A 23682-nucleotide genomic window follows, 5' to 3' on the forward strand; every position below is an offset into this window, starting at 1 on the left:
GGCTCTGTGGGGTTGGTCCACAGAACAGCTTCTTCTCCTGCAAGCAGTGAGCACCAGATACCTGCATTTGCAGGAGGTTTCTTCCCTGATTTGTGAGTGCTGCTGGGAATAAGTTTTTGATGCAGAGGGGAGACAAGCTGCTGACAGCTCTGTGCTCCACTCCCAAAGCCCGGCAAACTTGTGGTTTTTTGTCTTGTAGGAAAACAGTCGATTACAGAAGGAGATTATTGAAGTTGTGGAAAAGCTTTCAGAATCAGAAAAGCTGGTTTTGAAATTGCAGAATGACCTGGAATTTGTGTTGAAGGACAAGGCAAGTCCTTTTGCTGATTTTTAGTCTCTCGTTACTGGGTAAAAAGTGTCAGGGACTTGAAAAAGAATCCATAGGTGACTGAATTCAGTTTTTTCTTACCAAAATTCTAGAATGGAGAGAAAAACCAGCAGATTGAGCTTTCTTCTGTTTTCTTCCTATTCATGTGAGTGCAGGGGTGCTGATCTTTTAGTGACAGAGCCAGGGCTCGGCAGCACCATGTTAACAGACTCCAGTGATGGGTTCTCAGTGGTGTGGGGCACGGAGGAGAGCTCCATGCCCAGGCCCTGCATCTGGCCCTGCCCATCACCTTGGGAGAAGGAGGAGAAGGGAAGTGCTGCATGGATAGATCAGGGCAGGGTGCATCCTAGGCAGCTGATTAGGAATGCGCCCCAGACTCCAGTTGAGAGTATGACCACCTTCTATAAATTCAGAGCATCCTTCTGCCTTGGGGTCTTTTAAACAAGGGGAAGGAGGAAGAGGAAGGATGGAAGGCTATACCTGGAGATGCTGAGCCTAGTGGGAGGAGCAATGATGGGGTGACAGCACACATTCTACCTGGCCTGAGGTCCTGGCTTTCATTTTCCTGTGTGGGTCTGACTTTCAGCTGGAGCCACAGTGCATAGAGCTCCTGGCCCAGGAGGAGCGGTTTGCAGAGGTCCTAAAGGAGTACGAGCTCAAGTGCCGGGTATGTGCCCCACCAGGCCCCCTTTGCCATCTCGAGCCATCACGTTTACTTTGTTCTACACTGGAGACATTGCTTTTGTCTTCAAAAGCACTTTACAGCAAGGTCACTGGTACTGGGAGGGGTTCTGAAAACTTGGCCCTCCAGAGATCTCCTGGTGCCACAAGACTACACAGCTGTGCTTAATCCTGGCTTTGCTTGCTAAGAGTGGGGTATTAGAGCCTGTGAGACAGGTGGGTGGTGCAGGTTGTCAGGATCTGACTGGTTCAGACCTGGGTGGTGATGTGTGGGCCTCATACTTCATCCTCCTGCCTGGGAGTGGCCTGTAATTCATGGGAGGCCACATTCTTAGCCTCCGTGTGAAGGATAGTCCAGTATAAGTCAGCAGGAACATCAGTGTATGAGCAGAGCAGGTGGAGCCTGTGATCTCAGCCTGTGTTCTAGTGATGGATCCTCCCCAAGTTTCATGTTCCTCAAGGAGAGGTGACCCGACTTGCCTGCGTGGTGCCATGCTCAGCCCCACATAGGCTGGCCAAGATTGATAGATTGCACCAGTTCTGAAGCCCCCCCTCAGTGTTTCCAGCCACCATGCAGGTAGCCAAACCTACCAAGGGCCATCCATTCAGTTAGAGACACTGCAGAGTAGGGCATAGGTGGTAAACAATATCAGTCACACATATCACAGCCCTGTTATACCCTTAAAATTATCCAGGACCCCAACAGATATAACATTATTGTTTGTTATTAAGGGTCTATTCACTTCTTAATGGTCTCCCTCCAAATTAAAGTCAAAATTTACTTTGTTCCTCCTGCACGTTGCTTTGACAACACCAGAGGATAAAGGTAAGCCTGTGCTGTTCTGGAATGAGACATGACCCACTGCTTCCTGTGCTCTTTCCTCTGCTCCAAACCCCAATGCCAGGGTACCCTCCTGAAATCCTGTTTACAGCTGTGTCACCCTCCTCCTGAACCTCCTGCTAGCATGTGTTGGGGTATGTTGTGCAGGTGGGATTGCTGTCAGATATGTTTCCTCCCTCCCTTTAAGCTTGTTGCCTGGACTTAGATAAAGCCTGTAACTAACCATCAGTTAATACGTTACTTTAGTGCACTGAATCTTTCAAAAACCCATAAACACATCTTTCTTTCATGAGACTCTGTTACTCATTTCACTTTTAGTTCTTGAAATTTGACTTCTTGAAACAGAAATATTGAACATACTGTGTTTATTCAGAAATTCACTTTTTCCATTTTTTTGAATATTTTTGATAGTTTCAAAGTAACATTTAGATCATTTAGAAAACTTTTTATTGGAAAATAATTTCTTTTTAAAAAAAATTTTTTTTATGTTTTATTTATTTTTGATACAAAGAGAGACAGAGCATGAGAGGGGGAGGGTCAGAGAGAGAGGAAGACACAGAACTGGAAGCAGGCTCCAGACTCTGAGCTAGCTGTCAGCACAGAGCCTGACGCGGGGCTCGAACCCACAAACATGAGATCTGACCTGAGCCGAAGTCGGAGGCCCAACCGACTGAGCCACCCAGGCGCCCCGGAAAATAATTTCTAATACATGAAGTTACAAAAGTAAAAAAGTAAAAAAAAGTGACAGGGACACCTGGATACCCTTTGTCCATATTCACCTGTTGTTTATATTTTACTCCATGTGCTCACTTGTGTGCCGTGTATGGATGTGAGTGTGTATACACAGTTACTTTCTGAACATCTGAGGGTGAGTGATGTGCATCACAGGGCCACTCCACCCCTCAACAGCTCAGTGCACATTTCCAAAGAATAGGCTTAGTCCTGCTACCTTGCAGTGGTGTGCATGTGCACATAGTTGATTTGTTAAATGTTCAAAAGTTTTGCCAGCTTCTTGCTCAGCTTTCTTGAGAGTTTTTTACACCACAGCAGAGTGCAAAAGCCAGAAATCTGGGCTTTTCTTCGGGAAGACCCAGCTTCCCTTTCCACCTAACTGTACCACACTAACTTCATGATTCCCACTGATACAACTCATTGTATTTCAGTTTTGTTTGTTAACCTACAGGATCCATTGTAGGGTCAGGTGTTGCCTTTAGCATTTCTTAGGCCATTCAGGCTCCTACAACAAAAAACGTCGTCATAGATTGGTGGGTTTATAAACCAGATTTAGTTCCCACAGTTCTGGAGGCGGTGTTGCTGAATTCAAGTGGGCCTGCTCCTTTGGTGAGATGCATACAGAGACTAATGCCAGTGGAGCTGCCTCACAAGCTCACTTTATTTGTAGGAACAGGGAGATCATGGGGAGTAATTAAAACAGCCAAACAAGGGAAGGTTGGCAGGCTCCTTCTACTAGGGCTTGGAATGAATATTCAGAGAGGGATTTTCACATTATAATGAGGCTGAGGTAACTGTCCATCACTTTTTATTTATCAGCACTCTGACCTCCTCAAATGTTTGTTTTTGTTTTTGTTTTTGTTTTTCCTGACTGATTGATTGATTGATTGTGAAGATGAGTAGGGGAAGGGCAGAGAGAGAGGGAGAGTCAGATTCCCAACCAGGCTCCACACTGTTAATGCAGAGCCTGACACAGGGCTCTATCTCATGAACCGTGAGATCATGATCTGAGCCAAAAACCAGAGTCAGACACTCAGTCAGTTAAGCATCCAACTTTGGCTCAGGTCATGGTTGTAGTTTGTGAGTTCGAGCCCCTGCCCTGTGGGGCCCTGTGCTGACAGCTAGAACCTGGAGCCTGCTTCGGATTCTATGTCTCCCTCTCTCTGCCTCTTCCCTCCCCTCAAAAATAAGCATTAAAAATTAAAAATAAAGTAAAATAAGATGAAAGGTGAGATTGACAGCTAGGCAGAAGCCCCTAGGAATTTAGTTCCTAAAAGGTAAGACAGTTAGGCAGAAGCTTCTATTAGAAATTCTCTGAGCTCATGGTCAAACTTGTGGTGAGAGCTCTCTTCCTGGTACAGATGGAAAGACTGCCTTCAAGGGAGCTCTCTGGGGTCTCTAACACCAGGGCACTAATCCCTCATGACCCAAGGGCTCTACTCTCATGACCCAATCACCTCCCAAAGTTCTGGCCTCCAAAACCAACACCTTGGGTGTTAAATCGTAATACATACAGTCTGCAGCACATTCCCACAGCCTTTTTGTCTTTCTTTCTTTCTTTTTTTTTTGGTCTCTGACACATGGATATTTTTAAAAAGAGATTTTTAATCTCTTTATTTTGTATTGTTTTGATATTTCCTTTGGATTAAATTGGGATTATGTGTTCTCAGCCAGACAGTGTAGGTGATGTTAAGGTGTTGCCTGATTTCCCCACTGTATAATTACTGTTGCTTATTTTTTTTTATCCCATGCAACTAATAAGCAGTCAGTGGGAAGACACTTAAAAATCCCACAAACATTCTACTCTGTATCAAAATTTTCCCTAGATTTAGTATCCAATTGGATAGTATCCAGTCTTTACCATGATGGCTGCAAAATAATGATTTCCCAAGCCCAGCACCCACTCTGCATCTATCAGTTCGCCCTTGGTGTCCTCCTGTAAGCCAGAGGCATCCTTCTCTCCTCTTTGCTATGGGAGGGTCTCTGCCTCTGGCTGATGGTGTTTTTATTTATTATTATTTTTAAATTTTTTATGTTTTATTTTATATTAGGGAGAGAGAGAAAGAACATGAGCAAGGGAGGGGCAGAGAGACCAAGACAGAATTCAAAGTAGGCTCCAGGCTCCAAGCTGTCAGCACAGAACCCGATGTGGGGCTCAAACTCATGAGTAGTAAGATCATGACCTGAGCCGAAGTCAGTATACTTCACTGACTGAGCTACCCAGGTGCCCCTGGCTAATGGTGTTTTCCAGAGGTAGAGACAACTTTCAGCCTCCCCCACAGTGCATCACCCAACCTTTCCAAAGTCACTGCTCTGCATTTTCGTGTACTTTGTAACCAGGATATTTGTTAGCAATGACACCATACTTTCCCTTATTGCCAAATCCTCTCCCTATTTAACTGTCATTTTAGCTTTTTGTTATGTCTTTCTCAAGCTGAATTTTGTTGGTGAGGGTGCCTTTGTTTAAAGGGGAGTGTGAAATGTTAATCAGTGTTCTCTGTGGTTTCATGTTTCTGCTGTTGCTTTGGGTGGACACTGTAATGATAGAGTGTGTCCTTGGTCAGACACCCGAAATGCAGATTTTCCCTTCCCTCGTTTCCACACTGTTACAGATGGAATGCTTGTGTTTCCCCAGATTCTTATGTTGAAGCCTATGCTCCCATTGTGACAGTGTGAGGAGGTAGGTCCTTTCGGGTGATTAGGTCATGAGGATGGAGCCCAGTGAAAGGTATTAGTGATTCATATAAGGGACCCCAGAGAGCTCCCCGATCTGTTCCACCATGAGACAGGAAAAGACCGCCATCTACCAACAAGGAAGACCTCACCAGACACTATATCTGTCCACACTTTGATCATGGACTTCTAGCCTCAGAACTATGAGAACTGAATTTCTGTTACTTATGAACTCTGTGGAAATTTATTATAGAAGACCAAATGGACTGAATTTGTTAGAGAAGCTCTCCCTCCTGCTCCCACTTATATGTATGCATACTCAGGCCCAGCTTGTAGCCCCAGCCAACCTGCTGGCACCACCTTCCTCTCTGGCACTTTCCAGGGCTCCTATTGAAATCCCACCCTCCCCTCAGGCCCTTCATGCTGCTTTATCAGGGCAATGAACTTGTTGCCTTTCCTGGCTGGTGCAGTAGTGCCTATAAGCACCTTTGGCACCCATAGGCACACTCAGTAAATGTGAGTCCATGTGAAAATAAACAGCCACCTGATTCTCCAGCCCCTCCAGACACCTCCTGGGTAGAGCTGGGGTCCATGGCTGGTGCCCATGATGGCACATGTCACCCTCATCAATTAGAACTGGCCACACTCCCTGCTCTGTCTTGAGAGCAAAGAAGTCTATGCCTAGCATAGCACCTAAGAGAACCTGTTCTCTGGTACTGCTGAATTTGTGGGATGTGTGTATCTTCTCAGAATACTCAATACAAGATACACATACAATTTTAAATTCTCCTGTAGGCAAATTAAAAAATATTAAAAAATTATTTGAGTAACATTTTATTAATCCATTATATCCACATTGTTATCATTTCAACATAAAATAAATATAAGCAATTGTTAAAAGTTTATTTATTTATTATGAGAGAGACAGAGCATGAGTGGGGGAAGGGGCAGAGAAAGCAGAAGAGGAGAGAATCCCAAGCAGCCTCCATAGTCAACACAGAGCAAGTTGGGGGCTTGAACTCATGAAACTGTGATATGATGACCTGAGCCAAAATCAAGAGTTGGAAACAACCAACAGAGCCACCCATGTGCCCCAATATAAGCAAAATTTTTAATGTGCTTTTGTTTTCAGTGGAATTGAAGACAAATATGTTTTAATATTTATTTTTTTAAAATAGTTTATTGTTAAATTGGTTTCCATATAACACCCATGCCTTCCCCACAAGTGCCTTCCTCCACGAAAACCACCTCCTTCCCCCAACCCCTCCCCCTTCAACTCTCGGTCCATTTTCAGTAGTCAATAGTCTCTCATGTTTTGTGTCCCTCTCTCTCCCCAACTCCCTTACCCCCTTCCCCTGCCCATGGTCCTCTGTTAGGATTCTCCTGTTAGACTTATGAGTGAAAACATATGGTATCTGTCCTTCTCTGCCTGCCTTATTTCTTTTAGCATGACACCCTCGAGGTCCATCCACTTGCTACAAATGACCAGATTTCATTCTTTCTCATTGCCATATAGTACTCCATTTTGTATATATACCACATCTTCTTTATCCATTTATCAGGTGATGGACAATTAGGCTCTTTCCATGATTTGGCTATTGTTGACAGTGCTGCTATGGACACTGGGGTGCGCCAGCACTTCTGTATCCCTTGGATAGATCCCTAGCAGTGCTATTGCTGGGTCATACAGGAGTTCTATTGATAGTTTTTTTGAGGAACCTCCATACTGTTTTCCAGAGCGGCTGCACCAGTTTACATTCCCACCAACAGTGTAGGAGGGTGTCTGTTTCTCCACATCCTCGCCAGCATCTATAGTCTCTTGATTTCTTCCTTGTAGCCACTCTGACTGGCGTGAGGTGGTATCTCAGTGTGATTTTGGTTTGTATTTCCCTGATGAGTGATGCTCAGCATTGTTTCATATGCCTGTTGGCCACCTGGAAGTTCTCTTTGGAGAAGTGTCTATTTATGTCTTCTGTCCATTTCTTCTCTGGATTATTCATTTTTTGGGTATGGAGTTTGGTGAGTTCCTTGTAGATTTTAGATACTAGCCCATTATCTGATATGTCATTTGCCACTATCTTCTCCCATTACGTTGGGAGTTTTCTTGATTATTTCCTATGCAGTGCATTAGCTTTTTATCTTGATGAGGTCCCAAGAGTTCAGTTTTGCTTTCATTTCCCTTGCCTTTGGGGATGTGTCGAGTAGGAAATTGCTGTGGTTGAGGTCAAGGAGGCTGTTTCCTATTTATCCTCAAAGGTTTTGATGGTTTCCTGTCTCACATTCAGGTCCATCTGCCATTTTGAATTTATTTTTGTGTGTGGTGTAAGGAAGTGGTCTAGTTTCATTCTTCTGCATGTTGCTGTCCAGTTCTGCCAGCACCACCTGCTAAAGAGGCTGTCTTTTTTCCATTGGCTACTCTTTCCTGCTTTGTCAAAAATTAATTGGCCGTATATTTGTGGGCCCAGTTCTGGGTTCTCTATTCTATTCCATTGGTCTGTGTGTCTGCTTATGTGCCAATACCATACTGTCTTGATGATGACAGCTTTGTAGTAGAGGCTAAAGTCTGGGATAGTGATGCCTCCCGTTTTGGTTTTCTTCTTCAGTATTACTTTGGCTATTCGGAGTCCTTTGTGGTTCCATACGAATTTGAGGATAGCTTGTTCTAGCTTTGAGAAGAATGCTGGTGCAGTTTTGATGGATATTGCATTGAATATGTAGATTGCATGGGGTAATGACATTTTCACAATGTTTATTCTTCCATGCTCATGGACTGTTTTTCCATTTCTTGGTGTCTTCTTCATTTCTTTCATAAGTTTTCTATAGTTTTCAACATATAGGTCCTTTATATCCTAGGTTAGGTTTATTCCTAGGTATTTTATTGTTTTTCATGCAATTGTGAATGGAATCAGTTTCTTGATTTCTCTTTCTGCTGCTTCATTATTGGTGTATAGGAATACAACTGATTTCTGTACATTGATTTTGTACCCTGCGACTTTACTGAATTCATTGATCAGTTCTAGAAGGCTTCTGGTGGAGTCTGCCAGGTTTTCCATGTAGAGTAGCATGTCATCTGCGAAAAGTGAAAGTTTGACTTCTTTGCCAATTCTAATGCCTTTTATTTCCTTTTGCTGTCTTATTGCTGATGCTAGGAGTTCCAACACTGTTAAACAACATTGGTGAAGGTGGACATCCCTGTCGTGTTCCTGATCTCAGGGGGAATGCTCTCAGTTTTTCCTCATTGAGGATAACATTGGCTGTGGGCTTTTCATAAATGGCTTTTATGATGTTCAAGTACGTTCCTTCTATCCTGACTTTCTTGAGGGTTTTTATTAAGAAGGGATGAGGTACTTTGACAAATGCTTTTTCTGCATCTATGGACAGGATCAAATGGTTTTTATCTTTTCTTTTGTTAATGTGATGGATCACATTAATGGATTTGCAAATATTGAACCAGCCTTGTAACGCAGGAATGAATCCCACTTGATCATGATGGATAAAATGCTTTATATGCTGTTGAATTCGATTTGTTAGTATCTTGTTGAGTATTTTTGCATCTGTATTCATTATGGATATTATTGGTCTGTAGTTCTCTTTTTTTACTTGGTCTCTGTCTGGTTTGAGTGATGCTGGCTTCATAGAATGAGTTTGGAAGTTTTCCTTCTATTTCTATTTTATGGAATACTTTGAGAAGAATGGGTATTAACTCTGCTTTAAATGTCTGGTAGAATTGTCCTGGGAAGCCATCTGGCCATGGGCTCTAATTCATTGGGAGACTTTTGATAACGGATTCTATTTCTTTACTGGTTATTGGTCTATTCATGATTTCTGTCTCTTCTCGTTTGCATTTTGGTAGTGCATGTGCATTTAGGAATTTGTCCAGTTTTTCTAGGTTGTCCAGTTTGTTGGGTGCTCCCTCTATTCTTTTTAAGGAGCCTGGCTAGACGTTTATCAATTTTGTTTACTTTTTCAAAGAACCAAACTTGATTTCATTGATATGCTCAGCTGTTTTTTTTTTTAATTCTATATTGTTTATTTCTTCCCTGATCTTTATTATTTCTTTTCTTCTGCTGGGTTTGGGGTGCTCTTGCTGCTCCCCTTCTAGTTCCATTAGGTGCTCTGTCAGATTTTGAATTTGCACTTTTTCTAGTTTGTTGAAATAGGCCTGGATTGCAATATACTTTCCTCTTAGGACTGCCTTTGCTGCGTCCCAGAGAGTTTGGATTGTTGTCTTTCGTTTTCATTTGTTTCCACATATTTTTTAATTTCCTCTCTAATTGCCCAATTAGCCCAATCATTCATTAGTAGGGTGGTTTTTAACCTCCACATTTTTGGAGGTTTTCCAGACTTTTTTCTGTCGTTGATTTCATGTTTCATAGCATTGTGATTTGAAAGTGTACATGGTATGATCTCAATTCATTTATATTTCAGAGGGTTGCTTTATGCCCCAACATGTGATCTATCTTGGAAAATGGGCCATGCACACTTGAAAAGGTGAATTTCCTTAGTTCAGGATGTAAAGTTCTATATATATCTATCAATTCCATCTGTTCCAATGTGTCATTCAGGTCCATTCTTTCCTTAGTGATTGTCTGTGTGGCTGATCTATCCGTTGCTGTCAGTGGAGTATTAAAGTCCCCTGCAATTAGCACATTCTTTTCAATAAGATTGTTTCTGTCTGTGATTAATTGTTTCATGTATTTGGGTACTCCCGAATTTGCTACATAGATGTTTATAATTGTTAGCTCTTCCTAATGGACACCCTGTAATTATTATATAATGTTCTTATTCTTTTTTTTTTTTTTTTTTACTGCCTTTACTTTAAAGTCCAGTTTGTCTGATATAAGTATGGCTACTCCAGCTTTCTTTTCCTTCCATTCGCTTGGTAGATATTTCTCCATCCCCTTACTTTCATTCTGAAGGTGTCTTCATGTCTAAATTGAGTCTCTTGTAGACAGCAAATCGATCGATTTTGTTTTTTTATCCATTCTGCTACCCTGTGTTATATGTTTGGAGCATTCAATCCATTTACATTCAGTGTATTATTGAAAAATTTGGGTTTACATTCATTGTGTTCTCTGTAGAATTCATGTATGTAGTGGTGTCTCTGGTACCTTGTATTCTTTGCAACATTTCCCTTGTAGCATCCCTTTTAGGATTTCTTGTAGGGCTGGTTTGGTGGTGATGAATTCTCTCAGTTTTTGTTTGGGAACACCTTTATCTCTCCTTCTATTTTGAATGACAGGCTTGCTGGATAAAGGGTTCTTGTTATTTCTGTTCATCACATTGAAAATTTCCTGCCATTCCTTCCTGGCCTGCCAAGTTTCATTAGATAGGTCTGTAACCACTCTGATAGGTTTCCCTTTGTATGTTAGGGCCCTTTTATCCCTAGCTGCTTTCAGACTCTCTTTATCTTTTTATTTTGCCAGTTTCACTAGGATATATTGTGCTGAAAGTCGATTCAAATTACGTCTTAAGGGGGTTCTTTGTGCCTCTTGGATTTGATGGTCTAATTTTTTACCCAGATTTGGGAAATTCCCAGTTATAATTTGGTCTAGTTCCCCTTAAGGACCGCTCTTTCTTCCTCTTCAGGAATTCCAATGATACGGATGTTGTTCTGTTTGATTGTATCACTGAGGTCTTGAATTCTCCTTTCCTGCTCCTGTATCAATTTCTCTTTTTTTTCAGCTTCCTCTTTTGCTATAACTGTGTCTTCTATTTCACATAATCTTCTCTCTGCCTCTTAAATCTGTGAGGTTGCCACCTCCATTTTATTATTCATCTCATTTATAGCCTTTTTAAACTCATCACAGCTAATTTGAATGTCCCTAGTCATTGTATCAGTAGCTTCTCTGTTGCTTTTTTCAAGCCCAGCAATTAATTTTATGACAATTCTTGTTCAGTTTATTTGCTTAGATCTATTTTGAGCAATTCTGTGGCTGTGACTGCTTCCTGGAGTTTCTTTAGGGGAGAGTTCTTTCTTTGTGTCATTTTTGATAGTTTTCTGTCTCTTGTCAGTTTTTAAAGCTCATTGTGCACTGTGCATCTGTTAGTATTGCTCTGTTAAAGTAGGTTTATTGACTGCTAGGGCCTGTCATTTTAGGAAATTTTACTTTAATGGTGTCTCTCAGTTTCTCTTGTTGTGCCTTTGATTATTTTATTTCCCTACTCAGCGATATTTGGGACTCTCCATCATGCATACTTTGGCTTGTTTCTTGGGGTAGCTATGAAAAGGAAGACAGACAGACAAACACATAGGGAACAGAAGCATGCAAACACACAGACAAATCAAACAAACAAATTAAAAGGGAGAAAGGTAGAAAGAAAAGGGAGAGGAAATGAAGAGAAGAGAAGAAAAAAAATAAAGGTGGTCACAGACAACAAAGGACAATTTACAGTCTAAAATTGTATAACCAGTGAAGGGAGAGATAAGGATGAACAAGGGAGAATATATCTGAACGGCAAGAGAACAAAAAAAGAGGGAGAAAGGAAATAGAAAAATAAAGAGTAAAAAAAAACTGTAAAAGTAAAAAAGGTAATAAGAATAAAAAAATATGTAGAAGAAAACAGCAGCTCCCCTTAGCAGATAGGCGTGGTTTGGTTACATAGGTCTCCGGAGCTGCTTTTGGAGGCCCTGCCTTGGTGGTTGCAGAGAGAAGAATGGTGGCGCCCCAAGGTCCCCTCAAACTAAGTGCTGCAAGCCACTCTTAAGAGTCTGATCTCCTTGTGCCCCAGCTGAGCCAAGCTGTATTTTCAAAATCCTAGTCCATGCACTTTTATGCTACCACAGGTGACATGTACTCGCTTTGGTGGCCAGCTTTTTAGCTGGGGTCTCAGAGGGAGAGGACAGTTTCTTTTGGCGCAGGCTGGGATTTGTGTCGCTGCTGCTGGAGGCTGGGTGTGCTGTAGGGAGCAAAAGTGCGTACCCCCACAGCCACTGCCTGTGGGGATTTCGTAGGGATGGGGGCTGTTTTTCCCAGTTCCACCCAGGAAACGAGGATAAGCAAATTTTTAATGAGATATTTTACATCCTGTTTTAGGAATCCAGTCGTTGAAATTCATTGTAGATTTTAGACTACAGACACTTTGGTTCAGACTGACTGTAGCTGAGCTGCTCAGTGGCCTGTGCGGTGAGCACTACCATCTTAGATATTTCAAAGCTGGAGCGCAGTGACCACAGGCTGTGTCAGCGACCAGGGGCTACACTCTTTGCAGACTTGCCCCAAAGCTCTAAGTTGCTGACCCTGCCCTTCCCCTCCCCTGCTCTTTTTGTGGGGAAATTCTCATATTTGCCCAGTAGCTTCTGGATTAGGTACAGTGACCCTTTTTGAAGGGTCTTATAACATCCATGCACAGCCTGTCCCTTCTGCTGCCTAGAACTGCCAGTGTGAGGCTCCTTCTCCAGGGGAGATGTAATTACAGACCAGGTGCTGGCCTAACAGGAACAGTTCTAGGAAGATTAGGTTTATTCAGTGAGAGCTGCTTGGAGAAGAAACAAATAGGATTCAAAAACCAAAGCGGGGATGTGCCTGGGTGGCTCAGTTGGTTAAGCATCCTACTTCACCTCAGGTCATGATCTCATGGTTCGTGGATTCAAGCCCTATATTGGGCTCTGTGCTGACAGCTCAGAGCTTGGACCCTGCTTCGGATTCTGTGTCTCCCCCTCTCTCTCTGCCCACCCACCTTGTGCTCTTTCTCTGTCTCTTAAAAATAAATAATCATTAAAAAAATTTTTTTTAAAAACCGAAGGGGGATGTGAAGCTTTGTGAGAGGTATGTCCTGAGTCCTCTCCATGTGGCCGTGGCTATAATTTTTGGAGTGTCCCAAAAGGAGAAGCTGGCTGAATGCTATACTTTTGGAAGACATGGCATCACTTATACTATTTTCCAGGTTAGTCAGTCACAGGCCCACCAGGGTTCCAGGGAAGGAGGACTTAGATCCAGAGTCATGAGTGGACGTGGTAACACATGCACCTATGGGGCCATCTGGGAAGGCAGCTGTAAACTCTACCCTTTATAGCCCTTTAAAAATCAGATGACTGGGTGTGCTTGTTGAGATGTTTCATTCAAGTGTAGTCATAATTATTCTGGTTGCAAATGAGACCCTTCCTCTGAAGCTTTCATGACCCCCTCCTCCTCAAATCCCCCCATATCCCCCATGTGCATGCTCACCCACCGTCCTTTCTGTTTGACACAGTCATCTTTGCTTTGTGGCCCTTGGTCTGAAGTACTTGGTATTTTTTTGTTCAATAGCTATAGAAAGAACCCTTTGCAGATTCAACATCAAGAGAAAAGAATCCCAGCAAGGACACTTCCCAGACAGTGCTGTCTCACCCCCTGTCACAGCATCACTCTGGTCTTAAAGCACTAGAGTTTCAGATGTTAATGGTTCTCTGTATTTTCTACATTCCTCCTCAGTTTCCACTCCAGTCTTTTTTTTTTTTTTTCTTCTTGGCCCCTCCTGTATATCCAGTGATTGAAAGTGAGTGGTACAGGGTATAAGAAAGTCAGGAAGTGGCCCTTGCTTTCACTAACCTCCCCTGTTGTTGGGAATCTAGAATGCAGCTTAAGTGTTGTGTGTTGGAAGTCAGGGCCTGACACTTGGCTGCTCCTTGGGCAGGCTGGCTCCATACTGCTCCACTCCTCACCACTCCTTAGGTGGCCGCTTTGGCTGCAGGGGATGTCTGACTCTGCCCCGCAGGACCTGCAGGACCACAATGACGAGCTACAGGTTGCACTGGAAGGCCTGCAGGCACAGCTGCCCCCAAGTTGGTGTAGCCGTCCCCACACACAGCGAGAGGAACGGCTGCTCCCTGGACCTGGCCCAGCAGGTAGCAGCCCAGTCCTGGGAGGTAAGGGATTGTGTTCTGCTTTGGGAGTAGGGGCTGGTGGCAATGGATGTCTGTCTGTCACCACTGTTTGAGCTGCCCCTTGATCCAGGGGCACTCTTTGGTATAGGGGGGCCAACTCCACAGCATGTCAGGCTTCCAGAGGATCATGAGCCCCTTCGGACCAGCACATTTGGTCGAACGGCCTGTAACCCAAGGCCAGGGACAATATCCAGAGTCCCAAGGGAAGAAGAGGGTGAAGGTTTTACTGTTTACTTAGAGATGGTGATGTTATGATGACCTTGTAATGACCTCAGTATAGGCATGACCTAGTAAGCCTCTTGAGTCGTGGGGAGGATCCAGATAGATGCCCCAGGGTGATCATTCAGCATGGATTGGAGATAGTCATTTAGGGAAAGGAGGAGAGGAGAGGCTGGGGGTCATGCAGAGCATGCGGTCTGGTCTAGGGTCTGTGACAGCTCTCAGGGAAGGTGCTAGATTGTGTAAAATGCATCAGGGACTCCTGATATTCACAGAGGCCTCATGTGGACCATGGCAGAACAGGGCTGATGTTTACTGCCTGGAATGTGTGGAAAGGGTCAAGGTAGGGTGGGGCCTTGGTACCTGCTCTTCTTGCCCATGCACAGAGCTGATGCTGAAGGTGTCGCTTGAGAAGGACCAAGGCTTCTTGCTCCCGAACTCTTGGGATAAGCTCCAAACACCACGAGGCCTCAATGCCCTGTGTTTAAGTTGTTGGCTCCTCCTAGAGACCAGAATGGGTGGGGTGGGGGTTCAGATGTCCCAGCTATCCTTGAGGTTTCCATGGTTCCTCTGGATGATGGGTTGGGTTTGGCTGGTTGCTGCCTTTCCTCACAGTTGTGTGGAACAGGCAGCATGCAAGTTCACATGGTTCCCATGACTCCATGCATGCTGCTGTTGGTGGGGAGGGCACATGGGGACCACCAGGACTGCCCTACCCCTGGCCACTTGGCTACTTCCACTGTCCATATATCAAGACAGAGTTAGCCCATCAGAGAGGAATTTGTTCTCATCTGCAATCCTGAGAGCACTCAGAGTTACCATATTGTCCTAAAGCTGTTTACTTCATAAAACAGAAAAGTTTGTACCTAAGAGAGCCAATATGGGACCCTCCAAGGGGAACTGCGTGGGGCTTTCTGTGCATGTGGGTCCAGCTTCCTCAACCCCTTTAAGCTTCTTTAGTGGAGTCTAATGTCTCCGAGTCCATGACCTGTAGTCCACTGCCTTCAGCTGGGAAGTGTTGGGGTATGGCCAGCACACTGGACATTATCACATCCCCAGATGAGTGTTATATGTGGCTAAGTGGGCAGCCTGACCACAGGGAGGAACTTGTCCCTGGAGAGGAGCCTGGGATACACAGAGCATGGGACCCTTGTCCAGAGCCACTGATTCATAACCCAGGGAGCAACAGAGCTACGGTCCTGTACCTTGGGTAGCCCTAGTCCAGAAGATCTTGGGCTGTGGCACTGGGAGGCAGCCCCCAGCTTTATGTCATCACTGATCTGCCCACCAAGGCCCTTTCTCTTTCCTTTTGCCACGCCTACCCACCCGCCCCCAACCCCCATCTGATCACAGGGGTTCCATCAGCCCCTTCAAAGGAAGGAGCCTGTCTACTGCCACAGGGGCATTTTGGTAGAAGGGCTGTGTGGATCATAGGGATTGTGCCATCAGTGCTTCCAGCTGGAGCCACCTGGCCAGGTGTTTCTTCACCTAGGCCTGCTCAGCCAAAACCAGCTCTGGCTGTCAAGGCAGAGGCTACTTTGTTTCCTAAGGTGCTTGTCCTAACTTTTCTCAACCACATGGCCCTCAGTCTGTCACTTGTTTTCATGGAAAATAGTTAAGGGATGTGTCATTTCCCTTTACTTTTCTGGCTCCAGACCAACACAGATGAAACCTGTAGCCAAAACCCACATTCTGAGTCAACTGTTTGGTGTGCCTCAATACACACAACATTGGGAATGCCTGGTGCCGGGGGTGGGTGGGGTGGTGCTAGTGGTACTTATGGTTCTATGGGTCCTCACAAAACGAGGTGTAAAGACATCTGAGATTATTGGTCTTTGAGGAGAATCATCTGCTCATCTGCAGCAAGGGGTAGCTCACATCCTCTTTTCTGTGATCTGTCAGAAGCTTTGCTCCATGAGTATTTACTATGCCTAACATATTTGTTGAAACCCCATGTTATTATCATGTAAAACTGAGTAACATAGAGTCTACAAGAGAAGGGAGGAGCTAAAATAAAAAGATTGAAGAAATAAGCCTCATAATGCCTTTTTATAAAGCATTGACTATTCCAGAGGTTAGTCTGTCCCTTGTCTGTCTTCCCAGTTCCTCAGGGTACATGGTGTCATTGGGGAACAATTCAGGGAGTAGCAAAAGTACCATGTATGCCATCTTTTAGGGAATCCAAGGCCCTGATAGTTCTTGCAGGGAGCCTCCTGGTTATATGTTTAAGTAACGTGTGTTCAGTCAAAGACTTGAAACACTGATTTCTGAAGAGGTCCTACTTTGAGAGCTTAAGATAACAGATTTTTGGGGGCACCTGGGTGGCTCAGTCAGTTAAGCGTCCAGCTTCAGCTCAGGTCATGATCTCACGGTTCATGGGTTCGAGCCCTGCATTGGGCTCTGTGCTGACAGCTAGCTCAGAGCCTGGAGCCTGCTTCAGATCCTGTGTCTCCCTCTCTCTTTGACCCTCCCCTGCTCCTGCTATCTCTCTCTGTCTCTCAAAAATAAATAAAAAACATAAAAAACGTTCTTAAGATAACAGATATTTTGTGGAAACCTTTGAGGATTGGCTCTCTCCATCAGCACTGCATTCCTCTTGCAGAAAGTTCCCATGGAAGGGGGGCATGGTGAAGGAAGGCAGGGCTGAATACTCAGTGCTGTCCAGATTGGAGGGCTAGAAATAGACCCGTGGCATCCTTGGCAGGTTGTAAATGGAAATGTCTTCTTGTTTGCAGGCATCACTTCATTTGTGGGTGATTGCATTCCAATGAGTTTAGAAACCGAGATAATGATGGAACAGGTGAAGGAACACTACCAAGACCTCAAGATCCAGCTGGAGACCAAGGTCAGGATGGCCACAAGGACACAGAGAGACTTTACTGCATGCTGGAAGGCTTCACTTGGCTGTGCACATTTCCACACACACATGTGTGCCCTAGCCCTGGGCCCCATAATAAGCCTACTCAGGGGAACAAAAGATTATGGGGAAATGTAAACAAAATGAGCATTCTCCCTCATACCCTCTTTGGAAGGAGACAGGAGGTAAGGAATGACCAATAAAGGGAGGGAACAAGGTCATGTGTACCCAATTTTACAAGGGCCACACCAAGGCCATACCTCCCTGCTCATTCTGCTGAGGGGGAAGTACACTTCCTGGCTGTGTTCTAAGCTGAAACAACCCTGAGATTGCCCTTTGTAGGATACTCTGTGGCCTTGTGGCCAGGACCCTGGCTGAGTCTGTCTTCTTAGATAAACTTCTCTCCTGCTCCATTAGCAGGTTTATTAAGGGATAGCATCCAAGACTTGTTTTCATGATTTATTGTCAGAGTTAAGAGCAGCAGCAAGGTGGGGCTGTTTGTCTTGCGCTTGTGCCCCTGGGCTCCCTGGATGCATTCACTGGAAACTCCTGCCTTGAGGATGTTCAGAGGCATCTGCTGGTCTCATGAAGGCTTCCCAGTTCTCTCAGTTGTCCCATCCTCTGCCCTCCTCAGATGGCCTGGCCAAGCACCTGGTCCAGTGTGGTCCCAGCCTCTGTTCCCCATCTGCTGGACCTGCACCCTGGGGGAGGCTTGGCTGTCGTTAGCATAGCTGTTCCCTTCACAAGCTTGTGCACTTTGTTGGGTTTGGGCCACCAGTTCTTTGGATGTTGTGCCTGGAAATCTAGTATTTCTGATCACATTGTCAGATAAGTCATTCTCAAGACCTCCTGATCAATGCTGCTCCCATTTCTCTTCTCAGGTAAACTCCTATGAAAGGGAAATGGAGGTGATGAGAAGGGACTTTGCAAAGGAAAGGGAGGAAATGCAGCAGGCCCTCAGGCTTGAGGTCCGTGTGTTGGAGTGCCAGAGGGCCGACCTGGAGGTGCTACTCTCGAAGTCTCAGGAGCTCATCCGAGGCCTGCAGGACCAGCTCCAGCAGGCCACCCGCAGCCCCCTGATGGAGAGGGCAGTGTTGGGGCAGTGCTGCGCACAGGTGCTGTCTGACCCAGCCCAGTGGCTGGCCCAGGAGCAGGACCCGCTGGAGCAGGAGCAGCGCCAGAGGCATCAGAAGGAGCTGCAGCGAGTCAGGTTCGGTGCCATGTCCTTTCGGGATCTCACATCTAGGATTTCTTGCCAAGAGCCCAAATTTGAAATTACATTACGCAAACTGCTCAGAATCACAGTCCCTACTAATGGGCTGCTTTTTCTCAGGGCAGGTGGGTGAGTACTGAAAGAATAGGATCATAAGATTGTTCCTTTGTATTAAAAATGTTAACTAGAGCCAAAGAGTTAAAGTTCCTTGTAGAATGCTGCCTCAACCTTGCCTGACAGCAAATGGCAGTAAGTTCTTCATTTAATATCTCCCAATTTTCCAGGATGTTGTATTTATAACACAAAAGGAGATGGATAAAAGGTATAAAAGCCCTAAAACCATGGGAAAGACAAGTAATTTGGGTTAGTGAGGTTCTTGAAAAGGTCAAAATGTATGAGCAAGCAAGAGGAAAGTTTATTTGGAAAACGAATGTGGCATGTTGTATCCAACAGTGTCATAGTTATCTGAAAAATACCCACATGTCCATATAGGTCTGACTTAGTAGGGTGAGTGACTAGTTATTTCAGCCAAGGTGCTGGTCCATCAGCCCCTTTGTGTCTTGTGGGGAGTCTTGGACCCACCCAGTTCAGGAGGGATTGACCACGCCCCTACACTGACCCAGGGCTGATCTGACTACTTACAGTGGAGGGACCCACTGCACCTCCACTCCTCACTCCTGTATAGAGCTCAGTGGGGCTCCAGTGTTGGAGCTGAATACACATGGCATCAGTCACCCCCTGACTGCAGGATGTCTGTGACCTGTATATGGGAACATGCCCTCCAACCTGGGTGGAGTGTGTTCTCCCCTTCTTTGGCTTGATGATTGAGGGTAGCTCGAATATGTGGGATGTGCTGTGAAAGACCAGACTGCCAACCAAATGTGTGGGTATTCCCTACTCCCTGTACTCCAGATGACACCAGTGAAGGGACCCCAGGCTCTTAGGGACTGACAGGAACTGTCATTCTCCTAGAGGATGACAAAGGTCATTTTAAGTCTCATACATCTTCTGACCTTTTTTTCTCTTAACCCCCAGAGGTATGATATAAAGGACTTGACCCAAGTCCTTCTAGACCCTACCAGCAACAGAGGGGGAGCTGGTGCAGGGTAGCCCCTCCCACCAGCCTGTACCATCCATTTGGAGGACCTGCTTGCTGCACATGGCTCCTTCTCAGGCTGGAGCTGGATCCGTCTCTAATTATATGTCCTGTAGGCTGGAGCTGGATCCATATCCAACCACATGTCCTGTCCTCAGGCCAGCTCTTGCCAGGAGCAGAGAACACACCCTTCGTGCCTCCACTTCATCTGGGACTCCATTCTCCTGGGGCTGCCCCTGGTTCTAGCAACTTACTGAATTTTCAAGGGTAGTTTTGACTGTGGGAGAGATTCACATGGCTCACTAAAGCTTTAGACCAGCACTATCCTTAGAACTTCCTGTGATAGGGGACACATCCTGTGACTGCTCAGTCCATTATCACAGCCATGAGCCACCCATGGTTACTGAGTCCTGGACATGTGGCCTGCATGACTCAGGTACTGAATTTTATCCTATTTAATTATAATTAACTTACACTAAAAGTCATCTGTGTGAGTGGTTTCATGTCAGCTTCTATATACATAGAACCCAACCCCACTGAAGAGGTCTTCCAACAGACCCTCTTAAGGAGGGTCCCAGGGCATGGCTGGACCCCTGGGGCACATGGGAGATGAAGGAACAGAGCAGGCCAGGCAGAGAGGAGGTTTGCAGTCAGGACAAGAAGAGCCTGTGAGGAGGCCTTTCCAACCTGGGAGGGAGGACTGGACCTGGAGCTATACCTGCAGCGCCTGTGATGTGCTCTGTTTCAGTAGGAAAGAGGCAGAAGTTGAGTTGAACCACAAGCTCTCAAGGAGGGAAGCCCAGCAGGCTGCCCACTGTAAGGACTTAGCGCCACAACCTCGGCAGGAGAAGGAAGAGGTGCTGGAGGGTTATCTGCTGTAGGTCCATGAGGTGACAGAGCAGCATGATCTGGAGAAGGAGCTGAGGGAGGGCAAAGGGAAAGAGATCCTCCCACTTTGTGGAAGGCAGCAGCTAAAGCTGCAGGAACTGATGGGTGAGGAGGAGGTGCAATCATGTAAATCTTCTGCCCTGAAGGAGAGACGGCAGCTTGCCTATAGGAAGCAAGTGGGAAAGCTTGTGCAGAAAGAAGACATGCTGGGGGTCTGCTTGAAGGATGGGCTGGCAGTGGCAGGTGGTGACCAAGAGGATATGGGTGGCCCCATACCCCTCTGTGCAAGCAGGAGGGAGCAGCCACTGGTGTGGCAGGAACCTGGTGCTGGGCATGGCCATGGGCAAACTGGGTGCAGGGATGTGTCAGGCCGGTACTTGTGCCATGTGGATCCCAGGCAGAGCCCAATCCTAGACCCTGCCCTGCCCTCGAGAGGGCCCTTAGAGAACCTTGGCCTTGGAGAGGATGGTTGGGGTGTATTCAACCCTGAGGAGGTGGCTTCTGCTTCCTCAGGGAGGTGGTTACAGGTGCATCAATGTGGGGTGGATGAGAGAGCAGTCCTAGAGGAGCTGGTACCTCCTGCCATTGGCCTAGCTGGTCTGAGTCAGCTTGAAACCCAGGAGCTGCTCTGGAAAATAGGGAGATGCCTCACCAGCTCAGAACCTGACATTGAGCAGAAGAGAGACTGAGAGGTGACCAGCCATTCTTGAGCAAGCTGGGAACCTGAGAGAGGTGCTGGCTTCCATGGGGAGACAGGGGCAGACCTTGAAGGAACAGGCCCAGTGTGGGGACAGTACCCTGGAGCAGGGGCTGCAGCACAGCAGGGATAAGTCCAAGGAAGGCACCTTGCTGTCCCACCCACACCTTGCTCACCCTCAGGCAGCCAGGCAGGAACAGCTTGAGGTCCTGCAGGAGGAAGAGGCCAACATGGCCCTGGAGCAAGAGAAGGATGACGTGAAAACCAAACTTCTACAGCTGGAATATATTGTTTGGGCTCTTGAGAAAGAAGCAGTTGCAAGAGAGAACAACAGGTTTGGCTTCTAAACATTCTTAGAATGCTTGGGTACACCCTCTAATCTCTCACCACTGGCTGCCCTGCATGGGCTTCATCACGGCTGCTGATGAGGGTTATGTAACTCTCGTGCCTATGCAGGGGTCATAAGCCCAGCCCCAACCCTGGGTATCCCATAGGTCACCAGATACCCATTGAGTGGGCGGGGGCAGAGCTGGGTCATTCTGGCTCTGGTGTCCCCTGCTCTTATCCTTAGGAAGTTCTTGCTGATCTCACAAAGACAAAGACAAACTGTACATAGAGCCCCACTTCAATTCTGAGCCACCTGAGCCCTCTTCTTGCTGACTTTGAACAGGACCTACTACTTTGCCCACCAGCATGTGTGCTAGGCACTGCCCTTGAACCACAGGTTCTTGTGCTTTCTGACTGGAACAACAGAGGAGGCAGGCAGCCATCCAGGCAGCCCTGGCACCTCCTGGGAAGCTGAGGGTGGGGTGTGAGTGCTCAGGAGGGTTCAGGATGCTGCTGCAGTTGATTCCTCTCCAGGGGAAGCCTCAAGGTGGGGTGGTGTCCTGGAGATGTTGGTCTGGGGGCAAAGTGCAGAGAGCATCCAGGTGTATATTCAGGCCCTCCTTCTTCCCAGGATCCCCTGGGGAACTCAGGCTGGCACATGTTCTTTCTCAGAATAGAAACTAAGCTTTTCCAGATGCTATAGCACATGGCCTTAGATGCTTTCCTGGCTCCTCAGGAGACTGACAGGCACATCCATGTGATACAGTGAGTGCTCTGTATGGTCCCATTAGCCCCTACACAGCACACCTTTGAGGGGTCCACTTCCTGTGGAAATGGAGACTCTGTGAAGTACTGTGTCACTTGTCCAAGTAGGTGACTAGGGTCTGTCCTGGAACATGGTCACGGGTGTGTGGTGAAACCTGCATTCCAGCTCGGTACCAGCTCCTTGGTCTGTGTGACTATGGTCAGGTAACTTCCTTGGGGAAAAAAAAAGATGTGGGATTTATGTTAAATCAAAAGGAATAAATGTCAGTGCACTACCCAGCTGAAGACTTTTGAATGCTGAGAACTGAGGGCTGAAGAGGGAGGGGGGAAGGGGGATAGGGGCTGATGGTCATGGAGAGGGGCACTTGGGGGGAAGGGCACTGGGTGTTATATGGAAACCAACTTGGTAATAAACTATTTTTTAAAAAGATAAAGAAAAAGAAAAAATATAAGCATAGCTGGAAATCCCCTAGGTACCAACCAGTTCTCAGGCTTCCTTGCTCCTCTCAGAAGTAGCTGTCCTAAAGGGCCTGTTTATCACTTTACAGACATTGCTTGATGTGCAGCCTCTTAAGATGAATGTCCTGGAGCCATGTAGTACCTTCTCTGTGGTGGCCTGACTTCTAAATTTCCTCATCCATGAAGTGCATATGGTGCCGTGTCTCCAAAAGGCCACAGAGCATGAAATGAGGCTGATCTCTGGCCTTGTGGAGACAATGTGGGGACTTGTTCTGTGCATGAGTTTATGGCAGGCTCTAGGCACACACAAGGGCCTTGAGCAAAGAAGCAGGCCAGAGCCCTGAGTCTCACTGTGCTGTTCCTCTCAGATGCCTCCCCATGGACAGACGTGTGTGCCCACACCTGTGCTGTCCAGATTTCCCAGCCCAGTGCCAAGTGGTCTTGTGCTCACTGGCCTGAGTCCAGAAGGCTTCCCTTATCCTCTCTCTGGTGCTCCTAGCGTCCACTCCCTACCTATTGACTCCATAACTATAGTCACAGTTGTAATCTCAGCAGGGTCTTCACTCATTTGACAGTGTTTATGGGACATCTTCTATGTGGCAGTGCAGCTAGAGATTGCAGCAAGGAGAAGAACAGATGTTTACAGCTTTCATCTTGTGAGCGAGGCACCATGCTTCCTGCATATCCCAGTGTCAGGAAGAAATATGTTACGGCATTTCAAGGATGGGGAAACTTAGAGGCCATGCTGCTGAAACCATGTACGTTTTCCAGGGACACGTGCACACATGCTGAAAGCCTAGGGGAATGCATAGAAATGACCAGCCCAAATTCAAGCTGATAGTTTTCTGGGAAGGCAGGGAAGGCGCTGGGGCAGGAGCAGGCTTGGGTCAGGTTTAGAAGGCTTTGGGGAATGAGAAGATAGCTGTGCAGAGGGGAATGTAGATGGGAACTGGCTCTCATGGACAGGGGAAGGGTTTTGGGGGGCAGGCTACTGGGGCTTTGGGCTGGGCAGCTGTGGAAAGGTGCTCTCAGGTAGCCAG

At 46.2% G+C, this 23682-nt stretch overlaps 1 protein-coding gene across 1 annotated transcript in view; it reads left to right on the plus strand.

Moving 5' to 3' along the window:
- NINL (ninein like) overlaps positions 1–23682 on the plus strand; it is a 239084-nt gene that overhangs the window by 163571 nt on the left and 51831 nt on the right. The window contains exons 12-17 of the mRNA XM_029918717.1: positions 200–310; positions 915–995; positions 1827–1835; positions 13953–14103; positions 17076–17185; positions 18079–18407. Coding sequence (XP_029774577.1) covers positions 200–310; positions 915–995; positions 1827–1835; positions 13953–14103; positions 17076–17185; positions 18079–18407 — 791 coding nt within the window. The remainder of the gene's footprint in view (positions 1–199; positions 311–914; positions 996–1826; positions 1836–13952; positions 14104–17075; positions 17186–18078; positions 18408–23682) is intronic.

Source organism: Suricata suricatta, chromosome 12 (assembly GCF_006229205.1).
Source record: "Suricata suricatta isolate VVHF042 chromosome 12, meerkat_22Aug2017_6uvM2_HiC, whole genome shotgun sequence".
In the NCBI taxonomy this organism is placed as follows: domain Eukaryota; kingdom Metazoa; phylum Chordata; class Mammalia; order Carnivora; family Herpestidae; genus Suricata; species Suricata suricatta.